Source organism: Phalaenopsis equestris, unplaced genomic scaffold (genome assembly GCF_001263595.1).
Source record: "Phalaenopsis equestris unplaced genomic scaffold, ASM126359v1 Scaffold000353, whole genome shotgun sequence".
NCBI lineage: Eukaryota > Viridiplantae > Streptophyta > Magnoliopsida > Asparagales > Orchidaceae > Phalaenopsis > Phalaenopsis equestris.
In genome coordinates, this window is record NW_018164795.1 from 411534 (window position 1) to 432328 (window position 20795).

The window sequence follows — 20795 nt, forward strand, 5'->3', positions numbered from 1 at the left end:
AGTGCACATAGTTTGCATAATTCTGTGATTACAATGTAATTGAAATGCTTTCGAGTTATTTGGTTCACTGTAAAATAAATATTTAATTTTATATTTTTTGTTGGGAAATTTACAAACGTAGCACCAAATTCTTATGCATTTATGTTTCTCCGACCTAAACCTTCGTTTTTATAGGCTAAGCACCCAATTCTTTCTGATCACATTAAAATAACACTAATTACACTTCTCTAGTGTAAAATCGACCCTTTCATACATAGGGAGGGTATTTTTTCTGTAAAAATAAAGGTTTAGGTGCAAGATATGTAAATGCATAAGAATTGGGTGCTACGAATGTAAATTTTTGTTTGGTTTAAAGTAGATTGAAAATATTATATGTTTTAAGTAAAAATGTGTTTGCACGAAGCTCAAAAATATCTCGTGGCTGGCTCTAGCATATCGGGACGATAGATCAACTCCTAAAGAATATATGTGACTCGACTCATGCAGAGGAATCCAAACGTCCTCCACCCTGGACAAACCAAATAGGCGATATACACCATCCAATTCCAGAGCAGTTGGCACCAATCCTCAACAAGAAGCATGGCTTAATGACCCCACGACCTAACGACAACCCGACCTGGTAGCCACTTGGCCTAACGGTTGTCTGTCATCTTTTCTTTGGATGTCCGTGGGCCCCCTCCCCCTATCTATATTTATATAAAGATTAAAATACTCCCGTTGTATCTACATATACTAAGGGTACATTATCTAACTGTACAACTTCCCATTCTTTTAAATAAGAGTCCATATCATGAATAAATGATGTACAAATTTACTGTTCAATATTGTGTTATTGCTCTTTTTATTCTCTCTCACTTATGAGCTCTATTTTTTAAGTGTGTCTCCCTGGGTGAATTATTCCATACGGACACCTGCATGCAGTGTCCGATCTGCACCGTTCATCACACTCCATCAATTTTTTTTTCAAAAAAAAAAAAAAGGGGCCCACCGATTTGAAATATAACTTATTTTGATGAGCGATTCAAATCAGACACCAAATACATCTCTATATGTAATGTTCGTATAGAATAATTTCTCTACCTCCAGAGAGTTTTGAATTCAGCGTATCTAAAAAGAATTACAACATGACACTTAATTCACTCTCTAAATAATATTCTCTCATAAGGCAATTGATCTAAGCCACGATAGGCCGTGCCGCTGCGTGACACAGCAATCACCACTCAGTCATCTACTCTTCCAATGCCGACCGCCTCATCTCCTCTACCCCTCTCGTCGGCGACCCTAGTCCGCTCCATCTAAATCTCTTGACGCCACTTCCGCTTCCTCCCTGCGACCCCAATGGCAGCTTTCGTTCCCTCTTCACTCCTCCTAATTCCTCTACCCCGTTTTCTCTTTACTTCCTCTTCCAAACCCACCACCACTTCTCTCCTCCCCCCTCCACACTCTAACCTCGTCGATTCCGCCGCCTCAACCGCTCCTCTATCCATCGGAGTCCGCGAGCAGGTCTACCAAGTTCTCGAAGTCCTCCCAGATGGCTCAACCTCGCCCAAATCAGTCAGCCGCCGGCAGCTTCTCAAATCCCTCCTCAAATGGAGCGGCCTCCGCCTCCGAGACCTACGCAGCGTGGATCCCTCTCTCTTTCTCATTAACTCTTCCCCATCCCTACTCGTCCGCGACCATGCTCTTCTCCTCAACTTCGGCTCCCTCCGTGCCATCGCCATGCCTGATCGCGTCTTCCTATTCGACCACTACCGTCGAGGCGCATCCGCCTTCCTTCGCTTCTTACTCCCTCGCCTGTCAGGCGCCGCCATGCCCTTCGAGCTCGAGGTCATCGAAGCCGCCCTGATCTCCCGGATCCAGCGTCTCGAGCACAGCCTCATTGCCGTGAAGCCTCGCGTTGCCCAGCTGCTCGACCTGTTGCCCAACCGACTCACTGCGGACGTCCTCGAGGAGCTTCGCCTCAGCAAACAGACCCTCGTCGAGCTCGGATCCCGAGCAGGCGCGCTCAAGCAGATGCTGCTCGATCTGCTAGAGGATCCGCAGGAGATCCGCCGCATCTGCCTCATGGGGCGGACCGGATGCGTGCTGCGCAGGGGAGATGACGCTAGGATCGAGTGCGAAGCGGCGGCGGAGAGGCAGGTGGCTGAGGAGGAGGAAGAGGAGATTGAGGTACTGCTCGAGAACTATCTCCAGCGATGCGAGTCATGTCATGGCCAGGCGGAGCGGTTGCTGGATTCCGCAAGGGAGATGGATGATTCGATGGCAGTTAGTTTGAGCTCGAGGAGCTTGGAGGTGAGCAGGGTGGAGCTGTTGCTCCAGGTGGGGACGTTCTGCGTGGCTGTCGGTGCACTCGTGGCAGGCATTTTTGGGATGAATTTGAAGTCGTACCTGGAGGAGCATATCTTCGCCTTTTGGCTGACGACGGCAGGGATTTTGGTCGGTGCCGTGGCAGCCTTCTTTATCATGTATTACTATTTGAGAGCGAGGAAGATTTTATAGCTATGGCTGGAAAGAAGCGTGCTGCTTTTGAATGTTTTTATTCCCTGGTATGCTATCTTACCTTACCTTCTTGTAGGCAAGGCATGAATGGGTGAAGTGCACTTTGCTTGATGTTTTAAGGGGCTGTTTGGCAACAAGTATTCAAGTCAATATTTCCAATTGTCTGCAGTTATAATGAGAATTATAGATGTGTAATTCACCATTTAAGCTGTCACATTCACTTTAGATGTCTGTTCTCAAATTGATTTAAGGAAGATCTACTTTCATACCTATCAATTTCTAGGTATTTACTTGTTTAACACCTAAAGTTCCATTTTTTTACGCATACATCACCTTACCTATGCATAAAAATTCACTTTTTTAAAGTTAAAATAGTAGTCTTTTTGATGTGATATGAAAGATTTAGGTGGTATAGATGTAGAAAAACAAAGTTTAGATGTTAGACATATAAATACATAGGTATTGAGTGGTATGTGTGTAAATGCCTGCATATTACTCAACTACGTATTGACATTTAACATCTAAACTTAGATTCAATCCCAACCATTCAACTAAGATTAGTGAAGTGCATCTCTATAAGTTTTGCAGTAAATGTAGAGGATCCAAACCATTAAAACAATTAGGATCCAATGAATTCTATTCCTTTTGATTGAATATATGAAAAACAAGTTGATGCTGAAATATCAAGCGGCTAAATCTCATCTATAGGCTTAAGCTTTTAGATAGCATGGGGCCAATTTGACCCCCTTCTGATTCAATGTTTAAAATCTTTGAAATTTGAATTTAGAATATTTTAAGGGTCTTAGATTTTCAACATTTTATGGCATGATATTTTTTAAATCTTTCTAAATCTTGATAAACCATCTGGTTCCATGTTTCAAGATTTAAAATTTAAATGTAAAAATTAAATGTATGCATGTTTTGTACAAGTGACAATTACATAAAAAAATAGGTTCTATTGCCCACTTTTTATCCGAGTTCATTGCTAGCACCGCCTCTTCAATTTTATATTGCTAACTCTTTTACTTGCCACTCAGGTACAACTTTGTCTCCTGCTCTGTGGTTGTTTTTTTCACCCTCTTCTACGACTCAATTGCTTCCTCTTTGGGTATGATTTAATCTACACCTTATCTATGTCTATTTTGCAGCTTCACCACAAATTCCTTGCATTGCATCATTATGCATTTCTTTGAGAACATCTTTATAAATTAGTTCATTTGGTAAAGTACCACCTTCATGAAATCCTTTGCTTAAAATTTTGATTGCAAAGTTTCATACCTCTGTATAAGTGCTAGAATGATTTGCCTCAAGAGGGAAACCATGTTAATATTCATGGAGTGGCCGTGTGTTGAAATTTTTCTCAGGTTGTAGTTTTGTAGAGCAAGTCCTTTACTTGAAATTTTGATCGCAAATTTTCGTACCTTTGTATAAGTGCTAGAATGATTTGCCTCAAGAGGGAAACCATGTTAATATTCATGGAGTGGCCGCGTGTTGAAATTTTTCTTAGGTTTTAGTTTTGTAGAGCAATTATATTAATAATAAGAGAGATTTCTTAAACCTGCTTTTTGAGATGTCAAAAAATCGAAGGACAACTAATAGGATTGTAAAAATCCAAACCCTTCTCTAATGAAGGACAAATTTTAATGAGGCACTTACTTTTGAACGCTTTATATGAACTAATTTAATACTAAATTTTACTTTTAGTTTGATTAAATAAGCTAAAAAAATAAAGAAAATATCATTTAAGATCCAACATATTAACATTATTTTTGTTGCTTGATTTCCTGTAATGATAGATCTAACATATAACATTGGGCCTGTATATCATGTAATTGGGTTCTAATAGGCTCCAAACTTGTGAAAATAGCTTGAATTAGCTTGTTTTGAGCTGATCTAAACTGACCTACTTGCCATGTTGCCCTCTCCATGAGTAGTAGGCTGTCAAAAAAGCTCGTTGTTCTCAAACAGTTCGTGTTCGGTTCGACAGGGAGTTCGTGTTCAATTTGTTTGATAAGCAAACGAGACGAACACAAATAATTTTTTTTTGTTTGACTTATAAACGAATCAAACACGAACAGTCATGTGTTCGATCGTGTTTGAATCTTTATTGTTCGAAATATAAAATAATTTAAAATAATTATATATAAAAATTTATCGTATTTTAAAAATAATTATATACTTTAAAAAATATCATATTTAAAAAAAATTAATCGTATAAATTATAATATATAATAAATTATTAATAATAATATATTATTATTAGTTGTATAAATATTATATATCTATATAATACAGGTTATATAATTAATATAATATTTTAATATACTATACATTATATATATAAAAAATAAAAACCTTAAAACCCTAAACCCTTTCACGGTTTACCCTAGGGCTGTCAAAACGGCTCGTTGTTCGCGAACAGCTCGTGTTCTGCTCGTTAAGAAGCTCATCAAGTTTATATATATATATATATATATATATATTAAGTAGTATTTTAAAAAAATCTAATTGACTACAAGGCTACAAAGATTTATAATCAATTAAAATATTGATTAAGACAATAGAATAACAATTATTAAATTATATTCAAATTATGTTTTAATATAAACAATAATTTTTAAACCTTGCTCAAACCCTTATTGTCTTATAGCTACATAATTAGGGTAGTTAAAATGACTCTTTGTCCGTGAACAGCTCGTGTTTGGCTCGTTAAGCTAACGAGCCGAACATGAACACACTTTTTGAGCTCGAAATATAAACGTTTACCCCAACCTGCCTCCCCTTTCCTTCTTGAAAGCTTAGGTTTCGACAGCCTCCATTCTTATGATTCTTCTCCTTCTTCTTTCAAAATCACGAAAAGCTTTGGCCACGAGAGCTTAGGGTTTGTCGTTTGTGTTCGTTCTCTAATCCTTTTTCTATTTGTCTTTGATAAAGTTTCTTTGCTTTCGGCGACTTGGCGTCATCTTGGATATCTTTTCTTTAATATTTCATATTTATCTTGAGGTTTTTCTTTTAGCTTAAATTTTTTTATATTTATTTTAGATTTATTTCTTTTTTTTAAGCGAAACCTAATTTTTGAAGTTTTTGGGAGTGAAATATCGCATATTGTCTCTAGATCTAATTTTTTTATGGATGAGTTATGTATTATGATTTTGTTGTGAGCTGTGCTTCGACTATTGTGTATTTGTGTTATGATTCACACAAGTTTAAACATTAATTTCATATAAGTTTAAGCTTTTGTGTTGTGATTCAACTATTGTGTATCTTTGTATGTAAATCTTCCATAAAAAAAAAATCAATACAAGATGCTTATGATAAGGCTGTTTTCAGTTCATTTAGAATAGCTTCACTAAAATATTTCAAACTTCATATATCAACGAAAAATCATATTGATTACTCATGGCATGTACATATAAAATGTTTAAATTGACATTCGAGAATTGAAAATAGGGGTATTTACATATCTAAAACCCAAACTTTAATATTAACATTCATAGCACTCAAATTTTTAACATCACATAAAAAACACCACTTTTTCTAACCTTTTTTATAAGTCAAATGCTTCTTTTTCTGCATAAGCTTATAGCACTAAGGTTTTATAAATGTAAATATTAAAATCTAGGTGTTAGATATGTAAATCCATAAGAATTGTGGTAGGTATGTAAATCTTCATTATTTGTATTGGGTTGTAGAAGGTTGAAACCAAAGTAAGTTGAAAATCTTAAGTGGTCTACGCTATACAACATTATAAGGTTACTAGTGAAAAGAATGATTGTTGAATATAACAAAAAACTAAAACAATCATTTAATTAAAAGTTTCAAAGTATTGAGCTTAGGCAAAGATGCATGTCTATTTATAAAAATAATCTTTGGAGCTGACATTAATCAAAATTGATCAATGTTTTTCAACCCTTTGCTATTATACAGGTTTAAGCTTTTAAACATTAATTTCATCTATTAATTTCATATAAGTCTTGCAGTTGACTTGAATTAGACCTACTTGTAGTGGCTTTTATGCAGTTATAATTTTTTTTTCCTATTTATATGGTTATCGATGAGTTAGAAACTTACAACAACTCAACCAAGATATTATGTTTTTGTAGGTTGAGTGTATACCAAAAAAGTCCCTCCAAACTTTAGTTGAGTGCCGCTTCTACTATAGTAGGCTCCAAGACCTTCTCTTTAGCATTCTCACTAGAATCTGATAATGAAATTTTGCCCTGCACTTACTTAGTTTTAACAGGTCACAGGGGTTCTTTATAGATCTTTTTGGCACTTGTAAATTGTGTGATGAATTGCCTTTTGAAATTATGCGAACGAGGAATGCTTCCCAAAGAGAGGTGAGGAAGCAATTGTTAACTGGAAATACTTGAGCATAGTAATCTACAATTGTTAACAAATTGTTTCATGAAATGAGAGATTTATTTACTTAGAACCAGCAAACAACAATTGTAACAAATCTGTTCTGTGCTTCGCCTTTTTGTTACTTCTTCTTCAGTTAAATGACTATAGTGTTTGAGTTTATGATAAAACTTATTATGACTTACTTTTGCTACTGCTTTCTCAGCTATTTATGTGAGATCCAAATTTTCTTGTTATTGAACAAAATTATTAAAAATTTTGAAATATACATTTAATTTTTGTCATGCTAGTGGATTTGTCTCATTGAGATGTTTTATTATAGTTAGCATTTACGTAAATTTATTTGTTGTTGCTTACACATCTATGCATGAAATCTCATGTGATATTATATTTTATGTATTGTTATTTACAATGTCGAATTTTGAACATTCTCAATCTGCATCAACTAGCAAACAATAGTCAATTGCAATACAAAAAGAAATTGATAGTTCTCATAATGTGCTTCAATCAGTTGAAGTGACAGTTGGAAGGACTAGTACTGAAATACAAGCTAAGAAAGACAGGAAGAGAAAATTAACTCTTTCAAAGTATTTTGGAGATATTAAAACAAATTTCAAGAGGATTGAAGTATCATTTGTTCAATGTATTTGCTGTGGGCAAAAAACTTCAAACAAAAGTTAGACACAACCTCACAGCTTCTTAGGCATGTTGAGGAATGTGCTAAGATAAAAACCAAGTATTGACAACTAGTCGACTTATCAGATAAAAGACATAAAATGTTGAATTTCTTGCCTTTTGAAGGTGATATTGAATCAAACATTTCTATTTTCTATGATCATGAAAATTATGATCAACAACTTATAAGAGATGTGATTGCAAAGATGATAATTGTATATAAGTATCCATTCATGATGGTTAAACATTTTTGATCCAATATATTGTTGAAAATGCTTAATTCTAACTTTTAAAATGTTTCAAGGAGTACCATAAAAAATGATCGTATAAAAGTTTATGAGTGTGAGAAAGAAAAACTTAAATCTCGCCTTAAAGATGTTTACAGTGTCATTAACTACAAATTGTTGGATATCTAATTAAACTATATGATATATGTGCTTAGCGACTCATTATATCGATGAAAAATGGAAGTTAAAGAAGGTTTTTGTCAATTTTATTGAGTTAGGGCTTTCACATATGAACATTTACATATGTGATGCTATTTGTGAGTATTTTTTGAAGTGAAAATTTTAGGACAAAATCTTCACAATTACTTTAGATAATGTAAGTAATAATGATGTGACAACTAGTTTCTTAAAAGCAAATTTTCAATCACGAGAAAAATTGCTCTTTCGTGATCTTTTTGTTTCATGTGAAATGCTGAGCACATATCCTTAATATAATGATCTAAGATGGGCTAAAAGTGACTCATGAAATTATTCAAAACATCAGAGAGTCATTGGAATATTTGAAAAAATCCCCTGCGAGAATGCATAAATTTGTAGAAATGAAAACAATTAGGTGTTACAATTATAAGGTCATTATCTATTAATTTTTCTACTAGATGGAACTCAACTTTCAATATGTTGGAGTCCACATTTATTTATCGTAATATTTTTTATCACTATACAATTATAAATAGTAACTACAAATGATTTTCGGTTAATTCAGAGTGGGTGAAATATGAGAAAATCAAAAAAATTCTTTCAGTTTTCGATAATGTTATGAAGATGATCTATGTCACTCTATATCCTATTTAAAATATATTTTTACTTGTAGTAATGTATGTTGAGTAGATTGTGATAGAAGAATCATTATCAGAATATGATTATTTGAGAAATATAGCTATGAGTATGCAAATTAAATTCAACAAATTTTTGGGGAATGTAATCTTCTAATGCATATTGCAATAATTTTAGACCCAATATTGAATTCCAAATTTATTAGCTACATATTCCAGAAGATATTTTCAGATGATGAGGTTGAATAAAATCATAAATTAGTTCAAGATATCTTGTGGAAAATAAATGCAGATTAAGTTATTGATTGCATATCTTCTATTTGTACATGCAATGTTACAAATGAGAGATCTTCATTTGCAGTTGATCTTATGATTTCCTCAAGTCATTTTGACGCTATGTTTGAGTTTCAAGATTTTTTTCTAGCTTCTGGATCTGTGGAACCATCGAAACCTAATTTGTAAATGTCTTGAGGATGAATTATTTGTATGCACGAGTGAGATTTTTGATATGCTTGATTGATGGAAGATGAATACATTAAAGTATGCCCGACTCTCAATTATGACTCAAAATATTTTATCAATACCTATAACCACAATTGCCTCAGAATCTGCTTTTAGTGCTGGAGGCAGGGTGTCAGATAATTACAGAAGCAATTTATCCACTATAATCGTTAATGCATTAATTTGTGCATAAAGTTGGATTCGATCTACTCAAGAAAAATGTCATTTTATAGTTATTGTTTATTATTAATACTTAATATTAATATTTATTTTCATTAATTCTTTTCGGCAAGAGATACTTGAAAAAAAAACTTAATATTCGCCTACCAGACATATGAAGCCAACATAGCCAAGTCTACTCTTTATAAAACCTTTCATAGTTAGTTAAGAATTTACGTTATTATTGTAACTTTGAATTTTATACACTATTTTTTTTGATTTATATGGTTATGTTATTTATATTGATAACTTGCTATTATTTTCGTATTCAACAAGGGATACATTTAAATTTTAAATTTTAAAGTTGATATTCATAATAAAGTTAAACAACCTGTTAGATTAATTCTTATTATGTCAGATATGCTGATTTAATCAGATACTTATTGTTCATTCCTTTTTGGGGGGGTATTTATGTTTGAGCAATGATGATTTCCAACATTTTCATTAAAATTCAATCATATTTATAAATGTTTGATGAAAAATATTTATGGTAAGTGGAAGAGATTTTAATGTACTTTCGTCAGGTAAGTTGTGAGCTCAATTTCATTTTTCATTTACTTATTATTGTTATTTTTTCTTTTGTGCTTCTTTTGTTATTGTATTTGTCTAGTTTTGACTGTTTTGACCCTTTTGGACCTTTGGCTATTGGCTGTTAGCTATTGGATATTGGGTAATACCTGTTGGTTCATTTGTTTATTGGCTGTTGGCTCATTTGTTTATTGGCTGTTGGCTCAACTCGCCAGTTTCATGGGGGTACAAAAGTCATTTTTTGAATAAATTCTGTAGCCTATTGGTAATGCAAGTATGCCTTTCCCCTAATTCTCTTTGTACAACTTCCTCTTTTTGCAAGGCTCCTTCCACAGTTGCTCTTGCAGGGATAATCAATTCTGTAGCTTTTCTCTTCCAACTCTATCGAGAAGCTTGCTCTTTGATTTTTATGAGAATTTATGTCGCTAGTTGAGTTTAATCTTGCCGTTTTTGGTAAGGTTTCTTTATCGAATGATCTTTTTTGCTTACTCAGGTTTTCTAAAGAGATATTGCTGCTTTTCTAGATTTGAGCTTAAGTAAACATGCATTTACAATGTTGATTTGCTTTATTATTGGGGGTTCAAAAGTCATTTTTGCATTAAAAGGTCTGGTTCTTAATTTTATTTCTTTTTGTTTTGGCTGTTAACACCATACAATGAACATAAATGAATGGTTTGGTTCTCCACTCCTGTCAATTTTATTCTCAAAATGAACATAAATGAATTGTGTTGTACCCTTTGCATGATGGTCTCTTATCGGAACATTTTAAGAAATATTATTTGATTAGCCAACAACCAACAATAACCAACAACTAACAGTCAATAGCCAAAGACTCAAAAGAGCCAAAGCAGTCAAAACTAGACAAATACAATATAAAAAGAGGCACAAAAGAAATAATAACTATTATAAGTAAATGAAAAATGAAATTGAGCTCACAACTTACCTGACGAAAGTATATTAAATCTCTTCCAAATATTATAAATATTTTTTCATCAAACATTTATAAGTATGGTTGAATTTTAATGAAAATGTTAGAAATCATCATTGCCCTAACATAAATATCCGCCAAATGGGAATAATCAAGAAGTATCTGAATAAATCAGTATAATTGACATAATAAGAATTAATTCAAAGGGTTACTTAACTTTATTATGAATACCAACTTCAAAATTTAAAGTTTAAATTTATCTCTTGTTGAATACGAAAATAATAACAAGTTAGCAACACAAATAACATAACCACATAAATAAAAAAAATAGTACTAAAGTTCAAAGTTACAATAATAATCACTCATAAAAAAAAGCCACAAAGTGCAGCTTCTCTCGTGATTGAAATTTTACTTTTAAGGAACTAGCTGCCACATCAATATTATTTGCATTATATAAAGTAGTTGTGAATATTTTGTTCTGGAGCTTCCACTCCAACAAACACTCACAAATAGCATCACATATGTAAGTGTCGTATGTAGGGCTCTAACTCAATAAAATTGATAATAATCTTTTTTAACTTTCATGTTTCGTCGATATAATGGACAAATAAACACATATATCCTCTAGTCTGATTAGAGGTTCAACAATATGTAGTTAATGACACCATGTGAATTTTTTTAAGATTAGATTTAAGTTTTTCTTTCTCACACTTATAAATTTCATACAATCATTTTTTATGGTGTTCCTTGAAACATTTTCAAAGTTAAGATTTAACATTTTTAACAATATATTGAACCAAGTATGTTCAACCATCATAAATGAATATTCATGTACAATTATTATTTTTGCAATCACCTTTCTTATGAGTTGTTGATCATAATTTTTAGGATTATAGAAAATAGCAATGTCCGATTCAGTGTCAGCTTTAAAAGACAAGAAGTTCAACATCTTCTGTCTCTTATTTGATAAGTCAACAAGCTGTTGACTCTTTGCTTTTATCTTAGCACATTTCTTAATGTGTCTAAAAAGTTGTGAGGTTGTGTTTGACTTTAATTTGAGGTTTTTCGCCCCAAAAGCATTGAACAATTGATACTTCAACTCCATTGGAATTTGACTTAACACCCAAACAATTGTTTTTCTCTTCATGTATTTCTTAGCTTGCATTTTAGTACTGATAATTCCTACTGTCACTTCAACAGATTTAGACACATTATGAAAACTATCAAATCCTTCTTGTATTGCAACAGATAATTGTTCACTAGTTGATGCAGATTGAGAATGTTCAAAATTTGACATTGTAAATAACTAGACAAAAAAATATAATATTACATTAGATTTCATGCGTGGATGTCTAAGCAATAACAAATAAACTTTTGTAAATGCTAGCTATAATAAAACATCTCAATGGGACATCCATTAGCATGACAAAAACTACATGTATATATGTTAAAAATTTTACTAATCTTGTTCAATAAAAAAAATATATATATCTCACATAATAAACTGAGGAAACAGTAACAATAATAAGTCATAATACGTTTTATCATAAACTCAAACACTATAGTAATATAAACGAGAAAAATGTAACAAAAAATGTGAAGCACAGGACATAGTTGCTGCAATTGTTGTTTGTTGGTTCTTAGGAAATATGTCTCTCATTTCATGGAATAATTTGTTAATAGTAGTAGATTACTATGCTCAAGTATTCTCAATTAAAAATTGTTTCCTCGCCTCCCTTTGGGAAGCATGCCTCATTCACATAATTTCAAGAGGTAATTCCTTACTCAACTTATAGGTGCCAACAGACGTATAAAGACCCCCGTGACTTGGTAAAACTAAGCAAGTGCAGGGCAAAACTTTATTATCAGATTCTAGTGAGAATGCTAAAGCGAAGGCTTTGGAGCCTACTCTAGTAGAAGTAACACTCAACTAAAGTTTGGAGGGACTTTTTTGGTATGCACCCAACCTTCAAAAACATAATATTTGGTGAGTTGCTTTAAGCCTCTAACTCATCGATAACAATATTAATAGAAAAAAATATAACTGCATAAAAGCCATTACAAGTAGGCCCAATTCAAGTCAACTGCAAGACCTGTATGAAATTAATAGATGAAATTAATGCTTAAAAACTTAAACCTGTATAAGAGCAAAGGGTTGAGAAACATTAATCAATTTTGATTATTGCCATCTCCAAAGCTTATTTTTATAAATGGACATGCCTCATTGTCTTAACTCAATATTTTGAAGCTTTTGATTGAATGATTGTTTTCTTTTTTTTTGCTATATTCAACATTCATTCTTTTCACTAATAATCTTATAATGCTGTATTGCGTAGCTCTCTTAAGATTTTCAACTTACTTTGGTTTCAATCTTCTACAAGCCAATATAAATAATGGAAATTTACATACATATCACATATTTTTTATGAATTTACATACCTAGAGTTTGATATGTACATTTATAAAACTTTAGTGATATAAGCTTATGCATAAAAAGAAACATTTGACTTATAAAAAAAGTCAGGAAAAGTGGTATTTTTGATGTGATATTAAAAATTTGAGTGCTATGAATGTTAATATTAAAGTTTGGGTGTTAGATATGAAGATACATAATAATTGTCTGGTATGCATGTAAATGCCCCTATTTTCAATTCTCAAATGCCTATTTAAACATTTTATATGTACACATGTGTAATCAATATGATTTAACTTTGATATATGAAGTTTAAAATATTTTAGTAAAGGTCAAAATATCCTCATAAAAATTATAATAGCTCCACATTCATTTGAGGAGATTTTCTAATTCTTAAGTTTGAACTCCTTAACATACTCTATCATGTTTGCATTGCTCGCCCGTAAGACTTCCATTGTGGCCCTGGCTTATAATGCTTATGCTGTAGCCTTCTCTTGTAGGACTTGTGTTGCCATGCTTACCCATAAGATTTGCACTATCACACTTTTCCGTGCTGGTAGTGTTAGGTGTCCTTTATATAGCAACCTTTGTGCATTCGCCCACAATCTGAAGATTTGACAACATTAAAGATTACCACAAACAGTTCAATCTATGCTGATGCCACTTTTATATATTATTATTTGTGCTGTCTGTGGATGTTCTTGGCTATGGCTTCACATGCTTCTCTCCTCTACTTAACTGATTGTGTGCATGAGATAGAAAAGGCGAAGGCCGTCTGATCAATCCTTCCTTTCCTTGATTTCTTGCACACAACATTTATAATTCTCTTAAATTATCATCAGTATCGTCTTTTTATAGGAATTTCAGTCCACCATCACCCTTTCCTTCTGTGTCACAGCTAAGAGAAAGTGGGTCTTACATGTACCAAACAGCAGTTTTGAAGCTCAAATTTTATGTTTCAGAGATCTACAAAATTCTGATATAGCTCAGCGTGAAAGCGTAGGCATGGAGAATTCAAAGCCATGAGATCTACCTTCCATCTTTAATAGTCTGAGCAGGTCAGTAAAATGTAAAGCAAGTTACCATTAGGTAAAAATAAAAAGAAAAATTTACATACATAGCACAGTTCTTTTGTATTTACAAATTTAACACCCAAAGTTTGATATTTACAATTATAACACCTTGATTTTATAAACCTTTGCATGAAAAGGCGTATTTCACTTTTAAAATGGTAGTGATGGTGGAATTTTTTGTGATGTTAAAGATTTGAGTGGTGTGCATTACATATGCATGTTTAGGTGTTAGATATGTAAATACATAAGAATTATGTGGTATGTATATAAATACCCCAAATAAAAAACAAACAATTTGACAGTGAGATTATGCATTTTTTTTCATTATTTTTAAGCTGAAATGATGAAGAAAAAGCATAAAAAGAGCTAAAGAATGAGAGGGTTGATTATCCTTCATCTAAGGGGGATTACCCACCCTGGCTTATTGCTCTCTGTTAGAAGCTGATGTCAATCTGCTAAGAGTCCATTAGTGGTTGTGATTCTATTGAGAATATCACGCAGAATATAATGTTTGATGTAGACTAAAATGTTTACATGCAAAATGATTGTTTTGTATGGTTTGAAATGGAAAATTATTTCATAGCCGTTTCCTTAACATTAGTTGACTATCTGATCACAAAAAATAAATTTTCTGAATATACCTTCCACATAAATAAAAATTAGTTTGGAATATTTACACGCATGCTACTCATTTCCTATGTATTTAGATATCTAACACTTAAACTTCAAATTCTTACATATATACCGCTTTACCTAGCATTAAAGTTATATTTCACTTCTTAAAGTTAAATCAATGGTATTTTTGATATGATACGAAATATTTGGGAGGTACAAATGTAAGAAGGTAAAATTTAAATGTTAGATATGCAAATACATAGGAATTGGGTGGTATGTATATAATTCCTAGTTAGTTTTTTAATAGGTAAACCTGAAAGAACATAAGAATTCTCATACGTTGACATCATCTTTAGAATATCTGTATCTGTGACATGTCTAATACACTTAACATGTGGTTGCAGTGAAGCCTAGGAATGGGAATGCTTTCCTGTTGTTTAACCTCCCAAACAAAAAGAAAGACTCATACAGCTTACATTGAAGTTTAAGAGGCTCTTACAAAATGGATAAAATAAAGCTTCCATTTTATGAAAATGTTGACTGCTGCGTGAAACCTGCAAAGTGAAATTTTGTGTCGGAAAAAAATTGCGTATGTTTTGGAGGTTATACAGAGGGTATAAGGGGGTTATATCCGCGTTATACCCCTTTGTAACATCCATGTAACCTTCTGTAACCTACAAATAATTTCCGCGCTTCTGTTTTCATATATTAAGAACCTATTTGTAGGTTACAGAAGGTTACATAGAGGTTACAAGGGGTATAACGCGGATATAACTTCTTTATACCCCTTATATAACCTCCAAAATGTACACTACGCATGAAGCTAACACACACTGGAAGTCATGTGCTTAAGTATTCTTGTTAATTTATGTCACAACAATTTGTTATTTTTTATTCAATTTAGTATGATTCATGGAAGTTCTCGTTGTTTCGTTAATTTGGTTCTAGTTGTTTTATTGTTAGGTTCTGATGTAACTTAAGAATAGATTTAAGACTTACGATCCGATTTCGAGCTGAGTTGGAGTCAAGTTCAAAATCGACATGGAAAAAATTTGATCCAAAATTTTGGCTTGTAGCTCGAGTCATTTATTTTGATCCGAGCTAAAATTTGGATCAATTTTCGAGCGATTAGCGATTGTTATACTAAATTCATTAAATTTACAACCCTAACATTACTAGGGATGTTAACGATTTGGCTTGAAAAAATTTGATCTAAAGTTTTGGCTCATAGTTTAGCTCGTTTATTTCAATCTCATCTCAATCAGAGCCAAAATTTGAATCAATTTACGAGCGAGTAACGTTTTTCAAGCTAAATTAACAGCCCTGAATAGATTTGAATCCATCCCAACCATTTGGCTATTTATGCTGGAACGATGATATGTAGAGATCTTTTTCTCCAAGCCAGTATGTTTCTGCTGTTTTATGTTACTTTAGGTTGACTTATTGTAAAATCTAAAGATCATATATTGTATTAGACTAAAACTTGGTATGCAAATTAAATGCTTGGTTTTTTTGGGATTATTTTTGTTTTTTATTTTTTATTTATTATTATTTTATTTATTTTATATATTTATATTTTGATTCAAATCAAAATATATATGATTGTGGTAATTATTTTTAAAAACACAAAAACTATATTTTGGTTATTTTAAGTATTTTTAAAAATAAGTTGATTTATTTTTTAAAAAATAAAACATAAAGCATATAATTTATATCAATTAAACACATTTTAAAAAATAGAAGAAAAAAAAGTGATGTCAAATGGCTTTCAATGTATAATGTGACTGGTGTCTGATTTTATTAGAGGAATAAAAGGGTAACATTATATTCTTTTTTATCATTCTATTAAATATGAAGTGTTATTGAAAAGTTATTGCGATGTTATTATTGAAGTTATTCTTCGAGGATTATTGAAGTAAAACTACTGAAGTAATTGGAGTGGTTCATGACACAGTGTTATTGATGGCTTATTGCGGCGTTATTGAAGCATTTATTGGAATTGTTCTTTAGGGTTATTGAACCGGGATTGTGACGTTGTTGGATCGGTTCTTCGGACGGTATTATTGAAGGGTTATTGCGGCGTTATTGGGGACTTATTGTAGTTGTTCTGCTGGGGTTATTGAAATTGAACCACAGAGGTTATTGAAGCGGTTTACCACGCGGTGTTATTGGAGTGTTATTACAGTGTTATTGAAGCAGTTATTAGAATTGTTCTGCGGGGGTTATTGAAGCGGGACTGCGACGTTATGCGTCGTGTTATTGAATGATTATTGCGGCATTATTGGGAATTTATTGGAATTGTTCTACATGGGTTATTGAAGTGGAACCGCAGATGTTATTGGAGCAGTTCATCGGACAAAGTTTCTGAGATGGGCGAGGTGTAGCACATGTGGCGGCATATTACTCAGAGTTCGCATGCAAAGCTATGTCCGCACTCCGTATGGAAAAATTTCTCCTTTAAGCAATTAAAGGGACATTTACCTGTTTAATACAAATTCTGTTATTTACAAGACTATCACCCCCTTTAATATTTACAAGACTAACATCCCTCTTATATTTGATTGGAAGATGTAAATACATAAGCCTCAATTCTTATGTTTTAATATTTTTGACACCTAAATTTTAACTTTTGCATATTTATCGTCTTATCTATATACATATGAAAAGACATTTTATTTTTTTTAAAGTTAAAATAGTAGTATTTTTGGATGTAATATGAAAGAAATAGGTGATACATATATATATATATATAAAGTTTATGCATTATTTATGTAAATACATAGGAATTGAGCATTATGTATGTAAATGCCTCTATTTCACCTCAAATTGATTGAATTTGAACCCAACCGAATCATGTCGTTTGTAGACATAGTTTTTCTCTTTCGTAGAAAAAATGAAGACCACTCCTAGTTTTATTATTAAAGAAGAGAAGTTACAAGACAATACAAAAGTAGATAATCTAAAACAGAAAATACATTTCAAGACAACAAAAAATAAAATAGGAACACCTGAACCATACATATAGCTACACACAAACCATCAACACTACTAAATAATAACAACAAAAAGACTTCTAAAACAATAACAACACAAGAACGACAATCACAAACAATGACTATAGCCAAACAAAAGAGCAACAAAATCTTGATGTAAAAAAACAATCAGAAAATCAATCAACATCTTTGAAGATGATCATAAAAAAAAAAAAAAAACTGCAACAACTTACACCAGCATCTGGATATCCTAAAAAACTAAAACAAACAAAACCAAAGCCCAAAAAAATAAAAAAAAACCAAAAAAAAAGGAGCTCTCAGGTGTTGTTGTTGATGGTTTGTGTGAAGCTTTCAACTAACTTAAAGAGAGCTCAGCCAAACTCAAATCCAAAACCCAGAACATCCATCCAAATTCAATGAAAAAATCATGGTAAAATGAAACAATCATCGGACTTCAGGCTACCTTAACATAGGACATCCAAAAGAACAACATATATTACAACCCTAACAATATTAGAAAAAGTGACCCTCCAAACACACAAGATAAAAGAGAGAAAGTAGCCACAAAAAAAGTCAAATAGAACGTGTAAACTAAATTAAATGATTGAAAAATAATTCTATCCAAATTTAATATATTATAACAAAATAGCTGAGCGAACCAGGGTAAAATTCAAAGAACGATTAACATTATGAGAAAGGACATGGTACCTTATAGCTCAACAAAAAATAACCAAAAAAAAAAAAACAAAAAACCAGGAGCAGTACACAATTATCAATAAAATATTGGAAACAGAAAAAAGAGAAAAAGACAACCCAAAAAAAGAAACAAAACCACTACAACTTGAGACCAAAGGAACCCAAACATAACAACTACAAAAAATACCAATAAACGTGTACAACTAGACTCATATAAAATAACTAAAAAAAAGCCACACCAAAACAAAATAATACCAAACAACAACATCACTAAGCATGAATGTCAAAAATGTTGAGAAAATGATAATATCACCAAAAAAGTAGCCATAAAAAAGTTAAAAACAATCAGAAGAATAACAATATCTCAAAGAAAACAATAATCATGAAGCCTGCAAAAAACAACAAATCAAAAATCTAACAAGAAGATTAATTCCAAAACATCTACAATAACTTACAAATATAACACAGAGAAAACAACAAAACTAAAAGCACTCTAAACAAAGACAGCTAAGAAAAAATCCCAAAAAAAAAAAAAAAAAAAAAAAAAAAAAAATCATAAATGGTTTAACATTCATTAAATGGTTCATAAAGATTCATCTAATTTAATGAAGTAAAATAAATTTAATGAGAGCAACCTCAATATAATCTCTCAAAGATAGATATGATAATAACAAAGTAAAAGCAAAAACTCAGAGTAGAACCTAAGTTAACCAATATAACTAATGAGTCAAACAGAAGAGAAAAAGGAAAAATACATTTAAAAGCAAAATATCCAATTGAAGAAGAAAATTAAAACAAAGAAACCAACATAAAAATGAATAAGAGAAGATACCCATATAATTAAGTCAAATAATAAAGATCTTAGATGTAAAAAGGAATATTATCCTTAAACCTCCATCTACTTTTCCACTTAATGCCCTCATGAATATTAAAAATCAATTTATTTAAAAAAGAAATAGAATTATTAAAATTTTATCATTTTTCTCTTTCCAAATATAATAGGCAATAACATGAAGCGCAAGCAAATAAAATCTCTTAATAATATTAGAGAAAAAAGATCCACCTAAAAAATAATATGGAATATATTGTCACTTAAAATATAAAATTCCCATAAGTAATACATCTTTTTAATAAAGAAGAGGTTAAATTATATATGAAGAAAGTAAGGTTGTGAGTTTCATTATGATTTAAGCGTAAAACACAAAAAAACTATTGATCATAATACCTCTAGTGATCAAGACATTCCTAGTTTTGAGGTCATTATTCAAAATTTCCAAATGATAGTAGCAAATCTAATAGAGTAACCTTTGAACCAGACATAATTTTTCAAACCAACAACATAAGAGCTATAAAAAAAATAAACTTATAAATAAGTTTATGATTATATTTATCTTAACCCTTCCAAAGACGAGAAGTAAAACTTTATTAATTAGGATTTCAAGAACAGAGTTTAAAAAAGAATTAAGAAAATTATGAGTGTTATAAAACCCTCATTTATTATTGTAAATAACTTCACCATCTTTAGTAAATTGTGAAAGATTAAACCAAACAAAAATAACATTACCATTTTTTTCTAGAAGGGAAGTACCATTCAATCAATGATAAAAATAGAAAAAAAAAATTAAAAAAACTATTAAAATTAATTTGGAATTGAAAACAAATCATAATTTTCAAGGTCACTTGAATTAAATTTTCCAAAAAGAAGAGGAGCTATTCCTATGCTTAATCCATAGAGAATCCTAATGATTAAAATACTAAATTGCGAAAAAAATAATAACTAAAATGTCTTCAAATGATTTTGGATTTGCACAACAAGTTAAGCATGTCTAAATTAAGCAAATCAAGCCATCATAAATCTTAGGCTTAATAGTATTAAGTTAAGAAATAGTTTAAACTTGTAGTTAACACCATTATTATCGATAAAATTTTGACATAAGGAAGAAATTTTCTTAATTTCTTTCTTAAACCTTTAGGAATATTAAAAGAAAGAAATCATAATGCAAACAACTGCAAATTGCATCCTTCAAAAGTTGAAATCTACCAATAAAAGATAAAAATTTAAGCTTCCAACCGGAAATTAATTTTGAAGCTTATCCCATAACTTAGAACAATCAACAACAAGAAGCTTAGAAGAATTGATAGAAACTATGTAAATAATACCAAAGTAGAATTTTAAAAGAGAAACCATTAACTTGACATAAGCAATTTTGTAAGTTAGAATCAACAAATTTAG

General features: G+C 31.6%; 1 protein-coding gene across 1 annotated transcript in view; it reads left to right on the forward strand.

Annotated features, from left to right (window-relative positions):
• LOC110026167 (magnesium transporter MRS2-11, chloroplastic) overlaps positions 1-15784 on the forward strand; it is a 37557-nt gene extending 21773 nt beyond the window's left edge. The window contains exons 2-5 of the mRNA XM_020727015.1: positions 1590-2546; positions 3537-3607; positions 14084-14243; positions 15278-15784. Coding sequence (XP_020582674.1) covers positions 1590-2499 — 910 coding nt within the window. The 3' untranslated portion in view covers positions 2500-2546; positions 3537-3607; positions 14084-14243; positions 15278-15784. The remainder of the gene's footprint in view (positions 1-1589; positions 2547-3536; positions 3608-14083; positions 14244-15277) is intronic.
• Positions 15785-20795: the final 5011 nt, after the last annotated feature.